Consider the following 26,428-nt stretch of genomic DNA (forward strand, 5'->3'; position numbering starts at 1 on the left):
GAAAGAAGGAGGTGACGTGGTGCCCCTTCACAGTGACGTGGCGCAGCGCCGCTCACCGGGCGAGCTTCACTTGACGCGGGCGTGTCCAAATTAAGCCATCCAACAGGTCGAGCAGACTGACTCACCTCTCCCGCAGCCCACGTAAGTAAAGGGCTAAAAGACCGGTGACCGCACGGCGATAAAATCAAAACTGAGTGACCAAAAAACTTCAAATTAAAGCTGGGTGACCAATTTGCAAAAAGATGAAAGATGGGTGACCTTCAAAAAAATTAACCCTAATTTTAAATAATAAATGCGCCTGCAGCAGCCCACACCTTTCAACGGTCTTCTTTGATGAGCCTCCAAGTCAAGCTTTATCCCAAAAATTTTGGAACTTCTTTTTAGTTTTTATAAAAAATTATAAATTTACAAATAAAAATTAGTCCTAATGAAAAAAAAAACTTATCTTTACAGAGTTATCAGTTAGTTAATTTTTTTTTAAAAAAATAAATCACTAAATTTTAGTTAAATATTATTTTAATCACTGTATTTTGATTTATTTTAAAATGCTCATTAAAGTTACTAATTAATTTATCAGCAGATCACTTAATAAATTAGTATTATCATTAACTGACGTAAAAACCTTCACATGTGCGTTGATTGGATTTTTTTCAACTTCCATATCAGCTAATGAAAATGATGATCTATCGGATGACCTGCCAATAAAATAATTAATAATTTTAATAAATATTTTAAAACAAATTAAAATTCAGTGATTAAAATGTTTACTCATCAACCGTTCCCAATACCCTCAGCGAAAAACAAATAATTAAAAAAGCTCATAAATTTTTCGTAAATGTACATTCCATTTAATTTTTTTATAATTTTTATAAATACGTTTTTTTATTCTGGACGATTTTTCTCTCAATGTGATCGCATAAATTAGAAAATTCAAAACCTTAAAAATCTAAGACTAAGTGCATTGCATCTCTTTGTTTCGATCCAACGTCAAACACCAATCACGCACGTGACAACAATCCCATTGGAATTAAACCCATATGCTTTCTCCACAGTTCTTATCCTCAACCACAACACACCTTCTTCACTCATCCTAATCCCAAACACCAAACACCAAACACACACGCCACGCGTCCCATTCTAATTCCCCATCAATCCGGGTCCCACAACCCCTCCAAAACACGTCACCTCACGCACCGTCCACGTGTCATCCACGCACGCACCAAACTCTACCCACGTGCGCTACATTCCAAGAACAATGACGTAAGCCATGACGGACCTACCTATCTTTATCGTCCGCCACGTGTCATCCAACCCACCGGATTCTCTCCACGTATTTCACCTCCGTGGTCAACTTGGCTTCGGCGCAGTTTCATCCACACGCGCGTGCTTTTCCACACCGCCATCTTAACTAACCGACACGTGCCTTTATCCCTTTCCCCTCCCCTGCATGCTATAAATCCCACCTTCTTCTCCGTTTTCCTAAGTTTCAAAGCTTCAATCTCTCAAACACCTCCCCAAAATGAACGGTGGGGATTTACAGTTACCTCCCGGATTCCGGTTCCATCCAACGGACGAGGAGCTAGTGATTCACTACTTATGCCGTAAGTGTGCCTCGTTGCCGATCTCGGTGCCGATCATCACCGAACTCGATCTCTATAAATTCAACCCCTGGGATCTCCCTGGTCAGTTATTATTTATAAATATCATTATTATTATTTTTAATTATTTATTACAAATAATAATTAAATTATATATATATATATATATATATATATTTTGAAGGGATGGCGATGTATGGAGAGAAAGAGTGGTACTTCTTCTCGCCACGGGATCGTAAATACCCGAATGGGTCGAGACCGAACCGGGCGGCCGGGTTGGGTTATTGGAAGGCGACCGGGGCGGATAAACCGATCGGTTCACCTAAACCGGTTGGGATTAAAAAGGCTTTGGTTTTTTATACTGGCAAAGCTCCGAAAGGGGACAAAACCAATTGGATCATGCATGAGTACCGGCTCGCCAATGTGGATCGAACCCCTCGCCGGAAGAACAGCTTACGGGTATGTTATTCTAAACACGCAACACGGAATTATGATCCATTTATTGATTGACACGTGTGGTTGAAAAACTAAAATTAGTGTGTATTTGCAACGTGGCGTTATGCAGTTGGACGACTGGGTGCTGTGTAGGATATATAACAAGAGAGGAGGAGGAGCTGGGGAGAAGCAGGCCGGGCCGAAACAGGGCCGAGAAGTTGTTGAACAGAAGCCCGTGATTGGACCGAACACGATCGGGCCGCACGTGCGGCGACCGAACCCGAACCCGATGTCGGAGTTGATGTGCTTGGATCCGTCGGAATCGCTTCCGAGATTGCACGCGGACTCGAGTTGCTCCGAGCACGTGATATCGTCTAACGAGTTCACGTGCGATCGAGAAGTCCAGAGTCAGCCGAGGTGGCGGGAAGACTGGGAGAAAGCCCTTGAGATACCACTTAATTACATGGATGCCACTCTTAACGGGTTCCCTCACTTGGAACCCGTTTTCAAGGATCCGCTCCAAGATATCTTCATGCACTTACAAAAGCCGTTTTAGATAACGGGTCGGGTTTTACGACTCGGGTTACCTCCGGCGAGCTGCTTGGCGGGTTTCGGATTCGGATTCGGATTCGGTGGCAATGAGACCGGATTTAGTTCGAGTTTCCATTTTCTAGAGGATTAATTGCTTATTTTCATAAATAAGCATTTATATATATATATATATATATATATATATATATTTAATATGAAAAATTTTTAAAATCATGAAATTATTTTTTTTTCAAGGAAATAAAAAAGGATAATGAATAGGTTTTATAAGAGCAAAAGAAAAAAATGGCCGGCTAAAAGAAAGCAGTCAAAAGGGGTTAATTAACAGCATTAATTGCTGGCATTAAAATCTCATGGCATTCAAAATACTTTTAATGAGTAATTTATTAGAATGGTTTCAATTTGTCGTATGTAAGAGTACTTCATATCATAAAAAAGGAAAGATATTTTTTTGAAACATTTACCTTTAATAAAATAAATAGAGTAGGAGGTACTGATTCAAACACAAAGAATATAAGATAATATTTCTACTACAACATGATTTACCTTTTCTATTTTTGAGAAAAAAAGAAAAGAGCAAACCCAAAGCATTTAAACTATATATATATATATATATTGAAAAAGTTGGGTACACCACAATAAGGTAATATGTCCACTACAACATTTTATCTTTCCCATTTTTTTTATGGGATAGAAAAAAAAGGAAAGAGCTAATATATGGGCATATACAGAAGACTATATGTAAAAATAAAGTCCAAAATATCAAATGATATTTTTATTTTGTTTTTTCACCTTTTTATTCTCTATAATATAAAATTCATTTTTTAATTTTTATATATATTTTTTTATTTTTTTCTTTTATAATGGGTTTGAGATACTAAAGATGAAAATGTGCTAATAATGTGCTAATATAATAATCATAAAGACCGATTTTATATTAAAGACGGAAAATATAAAATAAAAGACAATTTTAATATTTTCATCTAATGACAATAATAATTATGGCTTATTTTAACTATTTTGAACTAGTTAATTTTTTTAAACTTTTTTAAGGATTAAAAAAATTAAATAAATCATGAATTAATTTCGACTAAATTATAAACAAAGAAAGGAGGAAAGTATTATTGTAAAGTATATACTCCAAAATGGGAAAAAAAAGGATACCACTTTATTAAGTGGTATCCTTGAGAACTTGCACAATGTCTGATCTTTGCTCATCACTCAAATTCCCAGGGAAAATAATACAGAATTTGATTCTCAAGTCCCCTCTCATTCCCTTATCATTGGCCAAAGGCATGCCTTGGCCAGTGATAACTTTCTCATAACCAGGATAAATAATTTCATCATTGAAGGTGCAACTCATCTTCTCACCACCAATGAGTCTAAATGAAAATGTCCAACCAGTGAGTGCATTAACAAGAGGAACTTCAACCTTGAGTACCAAGTCATTGCCTACTCTCTTGAAGCATTGGTGCTCCTTCTCAGCGATCATGTAGATCACGTCGGCCGGAAGGCACCCCGGCCGCTCGTCGCCCATCCCTTCGAATGTAATCTTTGTCCCCTTCTTCCATCCCGGCTTCACTTTTATTGTCTGTGACTCTTGTTTTTTCACTATCAATCTAAGAATAACATTAGGTTGAGAATACATTAAGATTGTGATTTGTTTAAAAATATAATGCATGTTTAGTACTATTATTATTAGGACAAAACCAAAACTGATGTCTATAAAATATATTTCAAACAAAAATGGAACTCAAATTAAGTCCTTTCCTAAGAAGAAGATGATGTATGAATATAATTCAAAAGAGAACAAATGACAATGCATTCAACCTACCACTTAAGAAAAAAGGACCACTTAATTGACAATCCTTTCCATCTACAACTTTGTACATGTGATCTACCAAAAGAAGGAAAATAATCCTTGATTTCTCATTTTCTTTCCAAAATGATAAAATCTCTAAGTTAATTTGCTATATAAATAAAGATCCCTTATCTCCCAACAATACAGATCCAAATATGTGTTTATAAATGGGAATCAAAACAAGTTTTAACATGATCAAGAGAGATTAAAAACTATGAATGAACGTATATAAGTGTACCCGGCTTTAGTGACAACATCTCTAGTGAACTTGATCTCTTTCCGGCAGCCATGGCAGAGCTCTTCCAAGGTGCACTCAAGCTTCCGTTCAATAGGAGGTGGCTTGCGGCGAAGGGAGTTGGAGAAAGAAGATGAATAACCAGGGCTTCTAGCCATGTTAGCATAGTATATATTCTTGAATTCCCTTCTCGGCGTTACATATGGCGGCAAGTCCTCATTCCGATACTGTCTCCGCATCTCCGGCTTCTCGTCGTTAACTCCAAACATGCTCTGGCATTCCTGCTCATGCAGTGCCTGCATAATAATAATCAAAATAAAATCAACAACACTATATCCATATATATATATATATATATATATATATATGGTGAATTTAAGGGACCTCATAGGCTTGAGTGATGGCTTTGAAGCGAGCTTCAGCTTCAAGCTTGGAAGAAGGAGGGATGTTTGTCAGGATGCCACTTCTTGACAAGTTCTTTGTAGGATTTGCGGATGTCTTGAAGAGATGCATCCTTTGACAGGTTTAGTACTTTGTAGAAGTCTGAAGGGTTAGCCATGGTAATAGATTAAGAGACAAATAGAGATGGATATATAAAGGAGATGAAGTGAAGATGAAAAGATATGGAAACGGATGTGTAGTAGTGTGCTTTTATTAGAGTAAATAAGGAAAAGAAAGAATGGGGAAATTGAATTATTTGTTATTTATTTATTTATTTATTGGGTTTAATTTAACTTTGATTTAAGTAGGGACAGGGAGGAAAGAGTTGGTGGAAGGTCCTTAAGATTCTTATTAGAAACTATTAAAAGTAATTAATAATTGATCATTCTGTTTGATATGCTAATAATCTTATTGAAGATAGATTAGGCTAGATGACTATGTATTGGCTTTATAAAGCTATTATTTGGGGGACCCAAATTTGTAAGGAATTCATTAGTATAATGTCAATGATTTTGAGTATGATGAACTTTGTTGTAAAACTAAGTAAAAATCTTTTAAAAAAACCTTCTTCCAAGCTACTTATCATACAGTACCAACAATACATAGAAAGAAACAAGGACATAATGAGATGTGACATCATACCAAATTTAATAATCTATTCTGTTCGTTTTTCTTCAAATTGTCAAATAAAGAAAATTGTGAGTAAAAAAAGAAGGATATATATGAAGTCAAAAATTAATGGTGATGTTAGGGCATGCATTTGTTATAAGCATTACTGCAACAGTAACTGAAACAGAAGCATTCATTAAGGCAATCAAGGCCATGAAATGCTGAAATTAAAATCATATGGTTGGAAATCAAGTGCTTGTCAGGAAGAAGAACCTTATCATATTTCATGGATATCTCACATTCATATCTTAGTTGTTTTGCCATTGGAAGTGCCATATCTCGCTGTACATGCTTCTCAAAGTACCTGTTGATTGTTCAAGAAGTGGAGACAATAATGTACATGGGATGTAGGCACTAACCTTGAAATAGTACTGATGGTATTGATCTTGATCTCATGGCCAAACTCCAGTGTGGGGGACACTCTGTGTGTGTGTGTGTGTGCGTGTGTGGTTGATGAGTCGCTTTAGCCGACAAATAGAGGATATAAATTTTAATAAGTTTGTAAGCTAAGAAAATGATCAATTTCCATGTCAGATGCAATTAGAGCTAAAAATAGATTAGATGCTTATCCTTAAAGGACAAAAAGAAAAAGAAAAAAAGCTTAGCTCTCCACCTGACAAAAAAAATGAACTGAAATAGTAATCATTAATTACTTCATCTTCACAGTTAATTTAACATATGATACAATAATGTTCAGTTGAGCAAAATTAGTAAAATGATTCCTTCAGCAAAACATGTTTAACCTGCAGTAAAAAAATTCTTTAAAATTCACCAATATTGACATTGCGAATAAGACATAAAGGAGTTCTTTTGCAAGCGCAAGGCCGGCTTATAGAAAGGAGTCCTTTTCTCAAAGCATAAGAATAATGAATGGGTGATATTTACAGGGTTGAACTAGTCTAAACCTCACTGTCTTCAGTGCTTTTGTGACATGGAGGGTTTGGAAGTAGGCCAAATGGTGTTTAGAGTTTTACCTTCTAACTCTATGGGTGCCTTAGAGCAAGACATGTGTTTTTGTTAGACAATTTCTCATACCTAGATTGACAGCATACAGCCACAAAGCTAATGAATATGGTTCCAGCAATTGAGAACTGAATAAAGAAACTATGATGTAGTTGAATGAGTCCTAGAATTATGAGATTATATGCCCAGCTAATGAGAACATTTAACCTCAAACCAGCCAAAACTAAATCTCATTTTATCCAAGTGATAGGATCTGAGCACACAAGAATCAAACAGATGCAAATAGGAAGCACAAAGAACTTTGATTACAAGTTTGACAAAAAAATGTGAGGTATTTAAGACATAGGAATGAGAAAGAAACTGGGACCCTATTGATGTGATGTATAAAGAAAAAATATCCACTAAAAAACTTTTAGTATTCTGAGCAAAAAGGTTTGCCACTAATTTCTTAATGATATCAGATTCCACCAAGGATACCACACCCAGAATACCAAAGTTATACTATTCATCACTTTTCTACAACTATAGTTGCCAAAAAAGCAAGTATCAATACTGTAATTCGAAATGAATTCTTAATTAGATATTTGTTTCAACATGAATAAATATTGATTGATTAAGACTAGAATGGTGACAGTTTGTTGACATAATCTCCTCAATATACATAATATCAATGGCACTGCAGCTATTGCAATAATGTCATATTATGCGGCACTTTCTAAAACTAGTAGAACAACTGTTGCAACAAGAGTTGCATCAATAATCTAATTCTCACAAACTCTTAATTAGATGTGTGTTTTTGCTTGCATGACTATAGACTTAAGAAGAGAGTAATGACAGTGATTACATAACCTCCACAATACATAGATGATTATCAATGATACTACAGTTTGCAGAACAAAAAAATGTTGCTAATTAGTTGAAAAGTCATACTTAACAAGTATAACAACCATTCAGACAAAGAAGAAAGATAAAAACAAGTTAATAAAAAAAAAAATAAGTAACAGTAGCAATGATTCCATAAAATCTTGAAAGAATGACTAAAAACTGTAAAAAATATTGATTCTAATTTGTAATAAGTATAGAGAAACAAAAACTTTGATTTGCAATTCATCAATATATCTTTCGTCTGAGACTCTAAAGCAGTCATTGGCAGGTGGACTATATTTGCTCAGACTCTGATGTGATAATTCACTCAGAAGAAAACAAAATGATTTCATGGTGATGTTGAAGGAATTGGTGGGCTAATAAAATTAGGCTGTACTAGGGCAACAATTCACATCAGCATAGCATGCTGTGTCTCACAAAACTCTGTCCATTTCCATTGACATTTTATTCTAGAACTCGTTACCAAAGATTAATGACGTACACACAAAGTTGAATTCTAGTTTGAATTCTCTAACTGTATATTTCTTCACCCTCAAACCAGATTCACTAATTACTCATAGTCAAACACAACAGGGTAAGTTACACTAGAAGTGGAATATTATTTAAGATCATAAATACACCTTCAATTGAGAAGGCATGGAATTGAATGATCCAATTGATGGAGGTCAAAAAGACCTACATATTTCAAGTTATCTTTTTCCTTGATGTTTAACCAAGAGAAGTATATAAAACACAACAAGGATATATAGAGAATGTGGCATAACCTTCCATCAGCTTTGCAGGAAAGGAAACCTCTGTGCCAACTTTTTAGGTCGGTTTACTCATGCCATGTATAAAAATGATAAAGGACACATAGAAGTAAGTTGAGATAGCCTTCAATTAGCAAAACTCTGGAATTCTGAGGTCATATCCCAGAAGAATCTATTAGTCACATGCAGCCTCAATAGCAAGTGTTTTGGTCACTCCATCACATAACTCTGTCGTAACGAATTTGGCTTCAGACAATGAGACAACACATTCATTCTTGTTTAGACATGCCTGCAATAACCATAGCAAATAATAAAACCCATTATGTAATTGCAAAAGGGCGAAGAAGATGGTAAATAGGATCCATCTCCATGCATATATATACATTTTCTATTCAGATCACAGTGGATGAAATTGTTGGCCATCATTTTCTAAACTTCTTTGTCTCCCATGCTTTTTATACTTTGATGTACAGAATTTACATGAATAACATGGAAATTCCACAAAGATATTTTGTCCTAGCATTTAACTAGTCATCTTGCCCTGAGGGACTACCGAATCCGATAAATAGTAGAAAGGTCAAAGTAAAGCAAAATGGGATAAATCCTAAAGCATCCGAACAGAAATATGGAGACATTTTTTTATACGCTAATAGCCAATTTCTGATGAGAAATTTCTTGACAGAGATTTTCATCTTTATAGCACTTTGTAAAGCTGATTCCTAAAGGAATAGATTGAACTTTGTCCTCAGTGTAGAATTTTTTACGCTAGTGCCAAGAAAAGCTATAGTCCTTTGTCAGTGATAAATAAGAAAGTATTAGTTTGGCCAAGTGGTGATCATATGCTGTTAATTAAGATGGTGTCAAGCAAGTTTATAGCGCATAAATGCTAATTTCACAATTCTGAAGGACAGTAATCAAAGATGCCTAGTGTTAGCGTGTTACCTTCTCAACAACTGAAGCTGAATGTGGATAATGGCATGACCCTTGGATGTAGGATCCACAAATTCCACTTGGATTACCAAAGCTGGCAAATCTCACAGATGATATTTGGGTCCTCTCAGGGCACTTCAAGTGAATACTAGCTTTAGTTCCATCTTCAAATTTCACTCCTCTATCCCAGCTTTCCAGGTCTATAGATGGGTAATTCTCCGATACAAGGCCACAAACTCCAGTAACACGGCGTCTTGAAAGAGCAATCTTAGTTGGATCTCCACCCTTCTCCTCAAAAATCACAAGAATATTGCCAGATGGCTGAAACCAAGAACGTGGGACATGGTACCTGAATCAAGACAAAATAAAACCATATATAATCATATGAGGTAAGGCATGCGGCCACCTCCCACAAAGATGATTAACATCTAATTGGGTAAATGTCACAGTCTCAGGGTTAATTTCCACAATGTGTGTCGTTGTGATAAAGGACATACTTTCTTGGTTTTAACCAGGGAAGACAGAAGTGAGAAGGCTAAACAAAGTATTGGAAATGAGAAAGGAAAATTCTTAGAGAACAAAGATGAATGTGAAAACCAGTCTGGTAAAAGAAATAGAAATGTCTCAGCTTGCCCAAATGAACATACATTTATAAAATCGCAATAGACAGGGCAAAACTCAGGTAGATATCAAAAGTTTCCTAGAAATAAATTAGCTGATGAAAGAAATTGGGAAATATCATTAATATGAAATCAAAATTACCATTTATTTTCTTGTGGGCAGTAAACTTACCATCTCTGAGTTGGTTCTCCGCATCCATTGTTGCATTTGTCAGGAAAAAACTTGCCTCTATAATTACAACTTGCAGGGCAACCATGCCTAGGACCTTTCCTTGGCCAATATCTTCCAATAGCTTTTCCATTTAGCCATGCTTGGCCTTTCCCCATATGGTTCATATCAAGTCCTACTGGCTCAGCTCCCTTTGGTGCATCTATAACTGTCTGCCAAGTTCAAGCACTTGCGTGATTTTCTTCAAATATTTTGAAAGCAATGAATGTTGAGCTGATAATGTATCATATATAACAGCAGCAATGAATTTGATAGTATACAAAGTTGTGTTGAATGGAACACTGTATGAATAAATTCATGAACTACTAAGTTACTGTATTACAAAGAATTATAATACAGGAATTATTAGCTTAATAATTAACTTACTAACATCTTAGAAAATTTAGCAGGAAGTTGATATTTTTTTGGACTCAACCATATACTCTGCTCTTAGAAATTACAGATTTTCAATATTACTAGTTCACAGGAAATTTAATACATGCTTCTTTTGTTCGATCATAATTAATGTATATCTCTACTTAAAGCTTACCTTAATCACAAGCTTAATTAGTGATGAGAGGTGATAAAAAAAATACCTTGTACCATGTTAGGGGTTTATATCTTGGAGGCTCTGACATGGATATCCACTTCACCTTGCTACTACCATCTATATTATAAACACCTTTATGCTCCCCTTCCAGCCCAACCTGCCATGAAAACAAAATAAGGCAAATGATGCTTATTCACACAGTCCAACATTCATTTTCTGGAGAAAAACTTGCTAAAACAACTGACATTTTGCAAATATAGCGTGAAGGCCTCAAATTTATTAGTACAGTGCAAATGAGATGATTTAAACAATTGGTTAAGAAAAATATGGCTTAAGCAGTAGTGAATTATGCAGCAAGGGACATTGTCAATGAATATGAGTTTGCACGAACATGGAATTCTATTATTAGGATATATATAAAGACAACAAAGACAACAACTCTCAATATAAAAAAAAATAACATAAGATTACATACAGTATTATATCCTGTTCACTTGTTGGGAAAATATACAAGAATGTATTATCCTCTTTGTCATAAACATGAATTCAGAATCAAAACCGAGAATTGATAGGACAGGCTCATAAAGGAATAAACATAATTCATGTAAATACACATATCATACAAACAATATCTAACAATAACTCCAATCTTCGGAAAATTTTCTCTTTCTATAATATAGAATCTGATACCTTATAAGACCACACGGCCGAAGTTAAGTCCACAGTTCCATTTCTGAATCCAGATATCTTCACGCTGGTCAACCCTGCACCAACCCACTCAAAAAATGGCCCTGCATTCTAACAAGAACAAGAGAGCAGAGTGAAAAGCTCAGCGACGTAATGGAACTGCCATGCTTCAAGGAGAAAATGATCCAAGTTGGTTGATAGTGCAAATAATATACTGGAAATTATTGAACATTTGATGCATATGACTAAAATCAAGAGATCATAGCTTGTGATCATCCAAGTTTAGTTGACCTTATCCTAGTTCTAGTTTGATTCATATTATCCTCATTTAGTTAGTTAGATATTTTATTAGTGTTTATCTTATTAGGCTTCTCGCCTATATAGACATATGTCTTGGAAGACTTTATAGAGTTAGTGGATTAAGAATTCAGTTTTTTTTTCTAACTCATTAACAAAGTAAATTTCCTCAAGGGACAACATTATTATGATACATATGTTATTTTTACTACAAAGTAAATAAGTTCCAATAACAAAGAAAGTAATGGCTAGCTGCTCATAGAGGCAACATTTATTTGAGAATTACTAATTTTTTTATGTCCATATCCAAACTTTCTTGCTAATCATCCTTAAAGGAAGAAAAAGGATAAGAATTATTGGCAAGATTAAAGTAAACTGCAATTCACATTATAGTTTAGCAGGTACATACTTGCAAGCCAACAGTCATGCTTAGAAGAGCAATCTCATTCTTCCCTGCCTTCAGAGTAATAGGAGTTTCAAGCTTGAAAGGTGACACTGTACCATTTCCGGATGCACTGCCTATAAAATATTAGAAATATCTTTTTGTCAGTATTTTGTCAATCTTCCTTGTCTTTTGGCAAAAACCTTTAGAGAATTGCATGTAATACACGACAGAGTTTTTGGTGACTGTTTATTTATGAAAGATTATGTTCCTAGTCATTGTGTTCATTGAAGTTTATTTATGCCTGAGATGGATATTCATGGGCTTACCATTAGCTTCTTGACAGATAAATGTAGCATGCACAATGAAACAAGTTCACAGGCAGTCATCCTTCATGGATTTGATAAATTTGTAGAATGTCAAAATAAAATTTTACGGTTGCATTACATAATATAAAACATTCTGCAGAAAGCATCAATTAGCCACTATCCTGTTTTATCTTGTTACCAAACTATTAGTTCAAAAAGTTCTAAGATATGATAAATATGTTCAGTCATGATGCCAAGGAAAAGCTTATGGCATTAGATTCCAGTAGTTCACTACTGCAAAGGTAACAAACCACAAAAAGTTCATCATAGTATCTGAAGATAAAGTCAGATAAAAACCTTGAAGCTCCTGATTTATAAATGCATGGACAGCATGGCCCTTTGATTCAAGTATAAGTCTTCCTTTGCTTCCAGCGTATAAGAAATCTTCACGCTCATCCACATGCAAACTGCAGTTTCAAAAAAAAAAAAAATTCTGTAAATGCACAATTAAATCAACACATTTGCATATCATCAAAGTTCCTTTCTTTGAAATTCATAAATTGAATTGTTTTACTTAACACATATGGTTAACTCAGGCTTCTCAGCTAGCAAATATAGTTTCAACCATATGTGCTAGAACCATCACATTGTTAACTCTTTAAAAATTGAAAACCATATTCAATCTAACTTAAAGTCAAGGGTGTTGAAACAGAGCAGTTGTGGTAAACTGAAAGACATCAAACAAAAGGAGGCACATTATTAAGGATTTAAACAACATACTTAAATGAGAAATGGAATCCTTGAATTCTCAACATGTTCTAGGATTCCAAAGACAGGGTCCAGCATTCAAAAGTTTAGAACAAGAGGTCCAACATCTATGGCGGCTGAGTAAAGATTCTCAAACAAGAATAAGACTATTCAATTTACCTGGAGAACCCCTCCATAGACCATATATATGTATATGTATACATATATGAGTACATGTAAAACAAGGCATCCATTTTGATATTGACTTAGGTTAACATAAGGCCTTTGGAATAGTGTGTGTAATGATATCTAGCAACAAAGCTATCAGAAGAAAAAGCTGAACATGCTGAGTTATGAAAAAATAATCTTGAGATTGAAGGAAGTTTACCAATGTAAGACAATAAAAGACATCTATAGCTTGCTTGCAGCAAGACTGACCTAGTTGTATACCACAGATAATCTGTGGAATCTTTTGTTGTGTTGATATGATCTACAAGAGTTTCCTTTACAAAGTCAGGCTCTTCCCATATCCCAGCCTTCTCCATGAATATATCCCACCGAAGGTCTCCAGAAAATTTACTTGGAGATTTCATTGTTGCTTGCAAATTTTCAGGTACCATATCTACCATAGAAGTTTGAGATCGTATCTGGGAAATTTATGTTTCAGTTTTCAGGAAAAAAAAATAATGTCAAAAACAATTATGAATTACAATAAGATAAATGAAATGGGTTAGATGTCAGTTTTACTGGAAAGCAGTCAGATACTTATCACCGCACATTCGACGGTAAGATTTAGATATATGGCAAACATGCATGGGAATTCATTTAAAGTTCAACAGTCAGTGGAGAGATCAATTACGTGATGTACATCTGTTATATTTAACAGAAAGCAGTGAACCATTGTACAAACAATATAAACCATCTTAATACATCTAACCATAGTCATTGATCTCACATGTAGGAAAATATTGTACATGTCATCAACTACATGCATCAAGAATTAAAGTTTACAAACAGAGGAAAAACTTAAACATAGGGATCAAGGACATGAGTTACTGAAAGCTACAAAGATTGTGGTCTCATTGATGTGAATAACAACTAACACCTTAAGAGTATCTGATTCCAGTGTCAGAATTAATTTGGTATTTGCAGAGGTCAATTGTGAATGTCATTACAGTTAAAAACTGAGAGTACATTGCTCCCAGGATCAATGCATACTCAGAAACTTGAGAGTCAAAATTACAATTTAGAACAATGCCAACATTATGTGTCATAGGTTTTGAATAGTAATTCTTTCAATGCCCGATTACAAAAGGAACTGTAGAATAAGGAATATCCTCAAATTTTTTAAAATATCTTGCCCTTGTCCAACTATCTATGTAATCCAATCAACATGGCATATGCTTGTGAAATGATGAAATATTTTGTCAGTTGAAAAAACTCATTCGATGCTTATGTATCAAAAGATGACAAGCACAAGAAGAGATACAATCACCTTTGCAGTGTTGAATGCCTCATTTTTGCAATCAGGCAGAATACTAACAGACCAAGCTGGAAGATGATACGACCTATTCTGGAAATCTACCAGTTTATCATTTACTTCATCAATATTAGCAAGGAATGCAACACAATTTCCAGAAGAATCTGTATAAACATTAGCCTGCATATGGAGAATTCTATGAAGGTTAATACATACAATTGTGGATATTGAAGTATTGAACAAGAAATAATAAATATTTAATTCTAGTTCAAAAAATGTACTCAGAGAATAACAGTATACCTTTCAGTCACATTAGCAGGATCTATTTTTGTAAGGTAAAAGCATCTTCAGATTGTCGGATGTAATATTTACTTAATAAGTGCCATCACTCATAAGTTGACTTCAAAGCTTTCTATTTTGCATCTTATATTGATTATATGATGGTTGTCATAATTGGCTTACTCACTCACACCAACAGAATTTCATCCATATCAAGATAGATGGTAATATCAGATGTCGTATAAATGCTAAAGCAAAGGAACTGATCTTAGATTTTTCAATTAGTATCCCACCTCTTGCTGATGACCGAGATGGAGAAGTGTTGACATGCCAAAGAGCATTGTGCTCTCACATAATTTTATAGACTTGTGGAGTTCCTTCAGGTGTGCCCATTTTGGAAGCCTTGCCAATCCTGCAAACCATTCAAATTTGATTGAAACTAAACACATGAGAAACAGCAATACTTCACAATCAAATAGGACATCTCACATAAAAGTCTAACCATCTACCAGTAGCATACACAAAATTTCCAAATTTATAATCCACAAAAGAAGATACATACCATATTCATCAATTGGTGCATCATAATCATAGCTTGTTGTGATGAATGGTCCTCCAGAGGTGCGACCAAAGTTTGTTCCTCCATGATACTATAATAATGAAAACAAAGACATGGGAACAACCATTTTGATTTATGTTAATAATGAGGGAATTATAGGTGGATACATAAAGCCCCCAAAAAAGTAATCATAATTATAATAAACAGCTTGTTGCGGGGGGGTATATCAATTAAGTACATACCATGTAATAATTTTGAAGGCTTCCACCTTTCTGAAAAAACCGTGCAACTGCAAAGGCAATATCTTCTGGCGGCCTATGAGGATTTCTTGAACCAAAAGTTTTGAACCTGGCTTGGGAATGAACAAAGAAAAAATATAATTGCACCAATTTTGGTAAAGCATTTTCAAACTACCAAACAAGTTGACTAAGAGTATCTAACAGTAAATGTGGAGCCAGAAACACATCCAGTATGAAACCAATATGATGAAGCAACACCAATATCATAATACTATAAAATAAAAAAGCATATTTTTCTTCCATTCTGTATGAGCACCAGACACTTTCCTAGCCCTAGAAAGCTATGTTCAATCATTGATAACTCAAGTTTGACCTATGATGCTAACAGAATTATCAAGTTTCTTGAGGAGGTCACTTGGATGAAAAATGCCAGCAGCAAAGATTTATGAGTCTATAAATTCAATCTAAGTCATCACTTTTCAACAAAAAGGACCAAAACAAGTCTCCTCATAGAAGTGAGACACCAAGGGAAGTTTTACTTCACATATGAGAAGTGTCAAATGGGAAGTCCATCATATCAATTTTGAGCCAGTACACTATACTCACTGATCAATATTGGGAACAGATAAACAAGATAGATTTAGCAACAAAAGAACTATGATCATGCTCATTATACAATTACCATCCAGGCCAGTTCTCAGTCCAAATTTTTGGCTTGTCCAAAGAATTTGGTGTAAACTGATCGCAGTAAAATGAATTGCATGTGTTGATCTGCAAATAAAAAAAAGATTTATATATATTACGCCCTGAATTTGCTGTTTGGCTAATGACATATAATTGAGTAAGGTGAGTATTCAATCATATTTGTAAAGTCGACCATGAGAAAGGAAACAAAATAAGGTTTACATTTTCTCAAATTTGATTATATAATTCTAAATTCCAAAAACCTTAATCATAAGAATGATATTTTAACAATAACAGCATTATAACTTACAACAGGGCCAGGAGCATCATATTGTTGGCACATTATCCAAGGTACACCAATATTCTTGGAAAGAGCCATATTAGCAGCCCACATAGCATATGGCTTTCCCCCCTCTCCATATACAGTCTCAATATCTCCATATTCATTCTCAACCTGCAACCACACAAACAGATACATGAACCAATGACTTAATAATCCTCAAATTTCACAAATGGAAATCCTTTTTGCCTAATTGATGGTGCAAAGAATGCTTAGCTAGTTGGACAATACATGATGGTAGATACATGCAACTCAAGCAAAAGTAGAGACCATTGTTTCCAAGCATTGAATATTTTTCTCTTCTTTGTGCCAGGAAAAAGTTATGAAGGAAGCATTAACACTGGCTATATTAAATATACTGATATTCAATAGTACAACACCAAGGATAACATGGCACAAACTAACCCAACTTATTTCTTTCATATGGACAAATAATCCCTTATAAATTAGCCATCATTTTTCTTCCACCATTGAAACATAAAACTGTCAATAAGCAGAACAACACTACAATCTGAACGATTACTGTCTGCCATTTTTGTTGATAATCATCAGGAGGAACCTAGATACTGTACTGGCAAGAGATAAGGGAAATCCCCTTTCCGATTGGCTTAGAGCACCCAACAAACAAAAAATATCTGCAAATTATTCTTATTAACAATCATTGGCAGGAATTGAAACATGTTTTCTGCATTTAAATGTTCATGTAATTATCAGACAAGCATAATCAACACATAGCTAGAAGAATCAAGTACTGAAGTTCATTAAAAGCACTTGCCTGAGAGAGGATGATTGGTCCTCCCTGAGAAGCAAAGAACCTCCGCTGCTTCATCATGTCCACAATGAGCGTCAAGAACTTCTCCATATAAAACTGCATTCAAAAACAGTCTTTCCACTCGTCAAGCTTACAAATCATATAACATAACTACCATAACAGCATTGAAAGAATCCTCATACCTTGAAGTTCTTATTGTCCGTTCGGAACACCGTGCCAGGCACATAATGCAACCAAACAGGCACTCCTCTTCAGCCCCCACAATAAACTCAAATTACGTTCTAACTTCAAAGAATCACATCATAACAATCAAAGAAAACAAAAGAGACAGACCCGAAATTCCACTCAGCGGCGACGAAAGGCCCAATGCGGAGTAGGAGATACATGCCGGCATCGCGAACAATCTCCACAAATTTCACCAAATCGAACCGATCCTCAAAATAATACTACATTCCCAGCAATGCCAACAAGAGCGTCAAAACCAACAACAAAAGGGCAAACAAGAACAAAATGTAGGGTTTCCTCACATTGCCAGGGGAGGGTTCATGGCCGTTCCAGAAGACATACGTTTCAATGGCATCAGCGCCGCCGTCCTTGGCCATGGCCACGAGGCGAGGCCACATCTAGGATCACAGATTTCAACAACATCAATCTCGAAAACCATCAGCAAAGAAGATAAAAAGCGAAAGCAAGCTTACTTCGGGGACGCTGCGGGGGTAGTGAATGGAAGTGGAGATGATGAGCCGTCGCCGGCCATCGATGATGAGGGAACGATGGTCATAGGTGACATTGGCCGCCAACGCCGACGAGATGGAGAAGCACAACAAGGAGAAGAAGATCAAGAGAGAGGAGGAGCTCATCGCCATTGATGACGCTCAAGCTCAGAGCTCAGAGCTCTCACTGACGTACGCTTTCAGACGCTATTTATAGAAAGAGATGGGTCACGTGAGATGTTGCCAGCTGTGATAATGCTGTTTTCCAGGTTTTTAGATGATTACGTGGCACAATACTGTGTTGCCAGCTGTAATTGAGTTGGTTTCCTAGAGGATGGCGTGTCACATTTTGATTGGATGGAGAGCTTTAGAAAAAGACACGTCTTTTCGTGGAGATGTGATGGTGTTTGGGGGAAGACAGCGGATGGGGAGAGTGGGACCCACGGGATTTTGGCAAAATGGAGGATTTTGGTGGGTTATGACTCGTTCGAGGTTTGGGTTGGGTGTAATTAAGACCATGGGCCATGGACAAGTCGGTGCCAGTTGGGCTTTGCCTGCTTTAGAAACCGGGCCAGGGCTTGGGCTTTGATTTTTTTTTTAATTATTAACTAATTTTAATTAATTTGAGATTAAAAATTCAAAAAAAAAATTAACTTATTTTCCCACATTGAATTTTTAAGAGTTTTAAAAAATATATAAAGTCATAAATAGGAATATGTTGATATAAATTTAAGTATTAATTAAAAGTTATAGTATTGATTTGATTAATTAAAGGCAGTGGTTGAAATAATTCATGGCATTATTTGGTTTAGATTCATGGCATTATTTGGTTTAGAACTTAATCTTTCCAATTAAATTTTTTTTTTTATAAATTTATCAATTTATTAACAAAACTATGAGGGGAAAAAATCTAAGGGCAAGATCATAGACAATTCCACATGCATTAGATTAAGAAGCACATGCAAAGCCCCACATAAAAGGAGCATGCAATCTTGAACCCCCACTGCTAGCCCTGACATTCATACCAACTTCAATCAATTCACATGCTCTCATGTCTTAGTTTTGGATTGATACATTGCATTCACTCTCATCAATGTTGAAAATAAAAGTAAAAATAAAATTAAGTGCACAACATTGACATAATACTTCTACTGAATCTTTGATCTTTTTCTTATGTTTCAATTAATCATCATTGTTCAACTGCAAATTGCTGCAACTAGTAGAGATTTTGAAGTTTCCGGGCATGGATCGCTGCCGAAATTGCACTGCTGAAACAGAGATTGAACATGCATTCTTGCCTAAACAAACCTGTTTATTCATTCATAGAATTAGAAGTGGGGAAAAAAATCATGTGATGGTAGTATTATTTAGTGTGACATTAGTGATTATTAACTTACCTCTTGAACAACAGCTTTAGATGCATTTGAGTGACAACTACCAATTGAATAGCTTGCACAATCTCCATTAGGAGTTCCATAACTTGCAAAGTCTATAGCTGAGATTCTTTTCCCTTGATGACATTGGAGATGAACTTCTGGTCGCCGTTTTTGGTGATAAGATCTTATGCATTTTTGGCTCTTCTGCCGCATTGCATATGTGGGAAACAGATATAGTTTCTAGTGTAATTTGAAGAGGATCTCCACTCATTTCCTCGAAGAGAACAAGTAGATTGTTTGAAGGTTGTAGAAAAGCACGAGGAATGTGATACCTAAAAGTGTCGCTTTAGTATGTTATTATTAAGAATAGAGAGAACAATAGCTCTGATACCATATTACATACAGAGTTTGAGAAGATTGATTCTTGGGAGTAAGAAAAGAAACCCAATATCGGCCAATGCTTTCACCGTTAATCCAAACCTCGCCTTTTCCCATGCTCTGAAGATTGAGTGCCACTGGGTCGCTTCCCGGCGGAGCATCAAACGTCGTCTGCATGTAATCACAAACCAATTATCGATGCTCCAATGGAATAGTTTTACAAGCAAAAAGTTTGATTGATTTTACCTTGTACCATGCTAATGACTGATGAACAAATGTATCAAATGTATTCCATTCAACAGATTCTGATCCTTTTTCAGTGTAGACTTCTAATTTTTCACCTTGCAATCCAACCTACATCTTATAACCATTAAGTATCATGCAATACAAAGAAGTTCTTTTTTCTTTTTCGACATAAATTATTTATGAAATTTTAGTCAGAATAAAGAATGATAACTACCTGATATCCCCACAGCTGATTACCGAAATCTTGAACATTAATATTTCCCTGAATTCTCACTCTCTGAAGTCCAAAAATTTTATGTTCTAGATATGCCCCTGAATCCTTAACAGAGACCAACATATCCAAAGCATTCATTCAGTTCTAAGAACCACACATTTGCAGTAAAAAATTTTGTATTCATACCGGTGATCCAACCATAACACTCAAAAATGAAAAGTTATTTTTCCCATTCAGTAATGAGATAGGTTTCTCAAACACCACTCCTTCAGAATTATGACTCCCATGCTCAGTTCCTGGATTGCATTATGAAGAATCAAATGAGAAAGGGAGATGTAATCAGATATAATTAAGTCACTATCTGTTTACCTATAAATTCATCATTTATAAAAGCATGAAGAACATGGGCATGCGAATTGACTCGAAGCAGCCATTGATGATCCTCAGTTGATGTATAATCATAACTGTTTCTTGCAAAGAGCCAATGAACATATAATGACTAATTAAGGCAGATAGGAAATTCAAACTATGAGTATCTATGCCACGATTACCCGACAGTGTACCAAAGATAGTCGGTTGTATCTTTGGTGATAGACAATTGGTCTAATAGCCCGTTTTTGGCAAACGATGCCTTACCAATGTTAGAGACTCCTTCGGCAAATGCCAACCAGTTCTTAGTTTGGTTGAAATGTTCTACTGCAATAGTTGATCTTACACCAGATTGAGCATTCACCTGTCGATGATAAATGACATAAAGTATATTGTTAGCTCCTTTTCTTTTTATCGAATAATACGAAAGTTTGTGATTTAAGACTGAGACTCACAGTTGCAGTATTGAAGACAACATTCTTGCAATCTGGTAGGATACTAATCGACTTTTGAGGCAACTCATATACGGTATTACGAAACATAACAGATACATTACTTAATGTATCATTGTTTACAAGAAAAGCTGCACATCTACTTGAATTTTCTTGAAAAATATAAGCCTGAAAAGCCAAAAATTGTGTAAATATGGCAAAACACTTCATTAAACAGACAGTATAGATCCTTCACAGTCTTACCTGTTGTAATAGGCCAAGTGAAAGATTAGTCTGTTTTCCCCAAAGCAATGGTTGAGAGGATTTCTTCACAGCAGCGTGTAATTCCCTGAGGTGATCCCATTTAGGATTGTTTATCATACCATATTCATCAAGAGGAGCTTCATCGTAATAACTTGTAGTTACATAAGCCGATGCCGATCTTCCAAGATTTGTTCCTCCATGATACTTCATAATTCAATAAAAAATGTCCATTAATTCATAAGTCATTGTTTTCATAGACACATAACAGAGCACATTATGCTCACTATTTCTCAATTGATAAAAATAACTGACCATATAGTAGTTCACAAAGCTTCCACCTTTGGCTATGAATAATGCAACATGGAAAGCAATATCTTCAGCACTGCGTATATATGGTTCGCCACCGAATACTTGATAGCTTCATAAGATCAACAAGTTAAAGCTTTCAAAAAACCAAATAAAGGAAAGACAACAAACAAGATGAGCAACAGTTACTGAGAATTTACAAAGAGGTCCAATTTTCGGTCCACAATGCTGGCTTGTTTGGTGAATTAGGACCTGCAAAAGTTTCTCCACAACTCATCCCATTGCATGTATTAATCTGCAGTTATAGTCAAGATCAATGTCACTATAATTTGGTTTGAATTTTTCTCAGTGAACTGAAGAAGAGATAAATATTAAGCAAATTAACCACTGGGTCTGGAGCATCATCTTGCTTGCACATCATCCATGGCACACCAGTTCCAAGTCCTACAGCCATTGATGCTGCCCAAATAACATAAGGAGGCCCTTTCTCATGGAATGCACCCTCAACTAACTGGTACTCATTTTCAATCTGCATGTTAGTGATCAGAGTCTATTTAGCAAGCATTTGATGGGCATTATAAGTTCATGTTAGAGATTGGTGCACCTGAGAAATTACAATTGGACCTCCTTGAGATGCATACAGTTTCTCAGACTTCATCATGTTCACAATCATTGATACAAATTTCTGCATGTAAAACTGCACCAAAGGAAACAGAAATGCCAAGTCCATTTCTGATGGAATTCATGAATACTTGTATGATTTCTATCACTATATATATATATACCTTGAAGGGTTCATTATCTGATCTAAAAACAATGCCAGGGATGTCATGCAACCAAAATGGGAAGCCTCTGCATCAAACTAAGTAAGTTTATACATACATACAAAATTTCAGTAACTGTTGCTTAAAAAAGTCTGCATTAATTGATTCTCATACCCATACTTCCATTCAGATTCAATGAATGGGCCAATCCTTAAGCTCGCATAAAGGCCATGATTTCTAACTTCCTTGATGAATCTCACCAAATCATATCTCCCTTCAAAATTATACTGACAAACAATAATACATCCATACATAAAAATCTCATTCATATCTATACATAAATACCATAACAAATAGGAAAATAAAATAACCATAAAGAGATTACACTATACCTTTCCTTGAACAGGCTCATGAACATTCCAAAACACATATGTTTGTATTACATCAAGTCCTCCTCTCTTGGCCTTTTCAATAAGATTTGCCCACATCTACCATTCATATAAATAAATATCAATATATAACATACATACATACATACATACATACATACATACATATATATATATATATATATTCTTGGAGTACCTGAGGAGTGCTACGAGGATAATGAATGGAACCAGAGAACAAGAGTCTCCGAGTGCCATTGATGATCAATGACCTTCTATCATATGTCACTTCTTTTCCACTTCCCACCACCACCAACATGAATAGCATTGCCACCATTACCACCACCTTCATTTTCCTTTCTTTCTCTGAGTTCCAGACCACACACCACTCTCCTGTGATCTATCTAACACCCAACACCAACTCTTCTAGACCATTATATACAGTACTAACTATAGCAAGCATGACAATATATATCAGCTGCACTTTGTCTTGTTTCTTAAAATTAGTTGGAGATTCCACCATTGAAAACTCAAGCTTTCTGTCTAAATTAAGAGTGATCATTAATGGTGGAGAAAAAACAATGCATTGGAGTGAGGGAAGAAGAGTGATGCTTGAGTTCAGTTGCATGCCATTGCACGTTATTAGCATGAAATTTTTATTTAAACTTGCTTTTATGCCCTTATAAAAATCATATTTATTATAAAAAAATTATATTTACTTTTGACCTTGACCAACTTTCTATAAGTGATTTGACAAGTAATTTGTGAGGTTTTCAAGGTAGTTATTAAGTATAAGACATTATTTTAACAGTGCTTTGCCCCTGCAGAAAAGGCAACTAATTAACTCTCTTTCTCTGTTTGTACATACATATTTCTGGGGATCTACATGATCAGTACTTTGGATCTAGTTCTAGAGTACTTCTGGTAAAAATTATCTCTAGAACCCAAATATAGTTGACTTGAATCATTGTTTATATTTTTTTTATGATCAATTTGGTTAGTGTAGGCTGTGGGATCTTAGTTATTTTAAGGACTGATAGAAACTTCATTCATTCATTCATTCATTATCCAAAAATAAAATTCCAAGTTTACTGTTATGGATCTTGTTTTTTTTATTTATACATGATATCATGTCTAGAATATAAATAGAGTAGATTACATCTTAAATTCAAGTGTTGATAAAAAGAACTACAAAGAATAAGTTTTACTCTATTATGTTGTGGTGAGCTCTGGTGACCTGAGAAGAAACTAGAGAAGAAAGAGGCACAACAGCAAGAAGAAAGAAAGGGAGGAGAAGGGTTTTAGTCTTTTAATTTTAAATAACCTTCTCAAATCTCATAATGCTAGTCATACATAATATAAAGAGAAAAGATATCACTCTGCCTAATGGCTGAAGTATAGCACTAAAAGTATGTTACCTCATACAGACCAAAAGTAAAGCATAATAATCTTAACCTCTTAGGGGATACCACCTGTCAGTGACTTGACCACTCAAGCATTGACCCAACGGTTAGAACTTCAAAAGAAACACAAAATTCTCAAGTCAACAATTCAAACTTTGGCCTTTATACTCCATAGTCCAGAGTTCTGAACACCATTTCAACGTGCCCCTTTGTTTAGAACTCCCAGCTTTTCTTTGAAGTATTCAAATTTGTAAACCGAGAGTGACTTCATCAGCACATCTGCCACTTGCTCATCTGTGCCACAAAATTCCAACTGAATTTGTCCATCTACTACAAGCCCCTGATGTGGTGATAGCAAAGATCGATGTGCTTTGTCCGCCATGCATGTGGGGTTTTTTTTTGTGATGGAGATAGTTGATCAATTGTCACAGTAGATGATAGTTGTTCCTTTCTTATCAACACCCAATTTGAACAAAAGTCACCAGAGCCAAATGGCTTAGCACGAAGTTTCACTCGCCGCCATGTACTCGGCATCCGTGCTTGAAAGTGCAGTAGAATCCTGCTTCTTTTTTGAGTTCTAGGCGATCGACCCAGAACCGAGACTAAATACCCAGCCGATAGTACTCCTCCAATCATCTATACATGCACCCTAGTCGCTGTCGACAAAACCAACTAGACCAAAGCTATGGACATGATTATACATAATTCCTAGCTCAATAGTCTAGGATATATAGCACTGTATACGCTTCATTACTCCCATGTGAGTCTTTGTTGGTGCATTCATGTAACGAGATACCAAGCTAACTGCAAATACCATGTATGATCTGGTGTGTGCTAGATATATGAGAGCGCTAATCATGCTTCAAAAGATTCTTTCATCTGTTTTGCAGGATCCATCGCCCAACTGAAGCTTCTCGTTGATATTTAATGGAGTTGTTGCACTCTTACAATTCGATATCTTAATGTATCTAGGGCTGGAATCCGCAGATTTTCCACTGGACTCAATTGTTGTGGAAATCAGTATCACTTATGTTTCTTCATTAGGTGTGCTTATTGCTATTGGAACTTCAATAGGAACTATTATAGCTTTGCTCACTGGTGATGAATTTCCAGTGTTCTCTCCCCAGTTCCAAGGCCGATTTTCAAGCAACTCAACATCTCTACTGATGATAACTCTTCCAGATGTAGAATTCAACAATCGGTACCCTTTTGTTTCATCACTATATCCGATGAACACCATTCTCTTGGATTTATCATCGAGTTTCCTCCTTTGCTGCTAGTTAGTAAGAACAAAGGTAGTGCAACCAAAAACCCTCAGATGGGTTACAATAGGTTTTGTACCTGTTAAAGCTTCATATGGTTTTCATCCTTCAATAGCTGGAGTTTGGAAGCGATTGAGCAAGTACACTATCATTGATGTTGCCTCAACTCAGAGAGAATTTGAGATTTTCATTTCCTTCATCATGCACCAACCCATCTCCCGAACTATTCTGTTTTTCCATTCAGCGATGACATTTTGCTCTAGTGAGTATGGAGCAGTGAGCTGTCATGTAATGCCATGGTGTTCACAAAATGTGTGAACTCCAGTGATAGGAACTCTCCTCATGGTCTGTTCGGAGAGCTTTGATAGGTCTGTCATATTTTTTTCAATAACAAGCTTGAACTTTTAAAATTGTTGAAATGTTTGAGTTTTACTCTGTAAAAGGCCTAGCTATATCTTGTAAAATCATCAGTCAGAAGGAACAAATATTAACACCCTCCACACATCTTTGTTTGCAGAGGGCCACACATGTCTCCACACAAAAGCTCTAACCCTGTTGAATTTATGCTAGGTAGGTGATGCACATACTCACTATATGAGAAGAATTGCATGCTTTTATAATTCAGATGCACATTCCTTCTATGCCACATAATAGAGAGTTCGGGCTGAGTGAGAGTGACAATGGTGATGCTTACATCGTACTTATTAAGGGAAACAACATATGCTTGGTCATCCTGACTTTGGTCGTGTGACTAGTATTTTAATCTTTTATAGTACATGCTTCATGGTCAAATGCAACGGTGCACCCGGTTTGAAGTAGTTGTCTAATGCTAAGTAATTAGTTGTGCAC

General features: G+C 35.7%; 3 protein-coding genes and 1 pseudogene across 3 annotated transcripts; 1 reads left to right on the plus strand and 3 right to left on the minus strand.

The window, feature by feature from the left end:
* The first annotated feature begins 1,498 nt into the window (after window positions 1–1,498).
* On the plus strand, window positions 1,499–2,760 carry LOC120257967 (NAC domain-containing protein 2-like). The gene is made up of 3 exons (XM_039265280.1): window positions 1,499–1,682; window positions 1,783–2,057; window positions 2,164–2,760. The coding sequence occupies exons 1-3, from the start codon at window positions 1,520–1,522 to the stop codon at window positions 2,587–2,589; spliced, it is 864 nt and encodes a 287-aa protein (XP_039121214.1). The 5' UTR covers window positions 1,499–1,519; the 3' UTR covers window positions 2,590–2,760.
* A 917-nt stretch (window positions 2,761–3,677) lies between these two features.
* Window positions 3,678–5,727, minus strand: LOC120258017 (annotated as a pseudogene).
* A 2,488-nt stretch (window positions 5,728–8,215) lies between these two features.
* LOC120258413 (beta-galactosidase 3) lies at window positions 8,216–18,353 on the minus strand. Its single transcript, XM_039265807.1, has 19 exons — window positions 18,166–18,353; window positions 17,995–18,090; window positions 17,801–17,913; window positions 17,650–17,716; window positions 17,471–17,563; window positions 16,666–16,809; window positions 16,354–16,442; window positions 15,675–15,780; window positions 15,436–15,523; window positions 15,167–15,285; window positions 14,610–14,774; window positions 13,553–13,761; window positions 12,725–12,834; window positions 12,087–12,196; window positions 11,384–11,491; window positions 10,740–10,850; window positions 10,108–10,316; window positions 9,328–9,664; window positions 8,216–8,674 (listed from the first exon to the last, which is right to left on the minus strand). The coding sequence occupies exons 1-19, from the start codon at window positions 18,331–18,333 to the stop codon at window positions 8,561–8,563; spliced, it is 2,556 nt and encodes an 851-aa protein (XP_039121741.1). The 5' UTR covers window positions 18,334–18,353; the 3' UTR covers window positions 8,216–8,560.
* A 913-nt stretch (window positions 18,354–19,266) lies between these two features.
* Window positions 19,267–23,150, minus strand: LOC120259213 (beta-galactosidase 16-like). The gene is given in 19 exon segments (XM_039266778.1): window positions 19,267–19,488; window positions 19,578–19,725; window positions 19,727–19,888; window positions 19,948–20,105; window positions 20,181–20,288; window positions 20,395–20,499; window positions 20,581–20,690; window positions 20,764–20,858; window positions 20,946–21,127; window positions 21,219–21,383; window positions 21,459–21,662; window positions 21,771–21,876; window positions 21,965–22,059; window positions 22,150–22,293; window positions 22,369–22,461; window positions 22,550–22,616; window positions 22,703–22,815; window positions 22,921–23,016; window positions 23,114–23,150. Coding segments are annotated over 18 exon segments (2,277 nt in total). The 5' UTR covers window positions 23,114–23,150; the 3' UTR covers window positions 19,267–19,362.
* Between the last annotated feature and the right edge of the window lie 3,278 nt (window positions 23,151–26,428).

Source organism: Dioscorea cayenensis, chromosome 4 (assembly GCF_009730915.1).
Source record: "Dioscorea cayenensis subsp. rotundata cultivar TDr96_F1 chromosome 4, TDr96_F1_v2_PseudoChromosome.rev07_lg8_w22 25.fasta, whole genome shotgun sequence".
Lineage (NCBI taxonomy): Eukaryota > Viridiplantae > Streptophyta > Magnoliopsida > Dioscoreales > Dioscoreaceae > Dioscorea > Dioscorea cayenensis.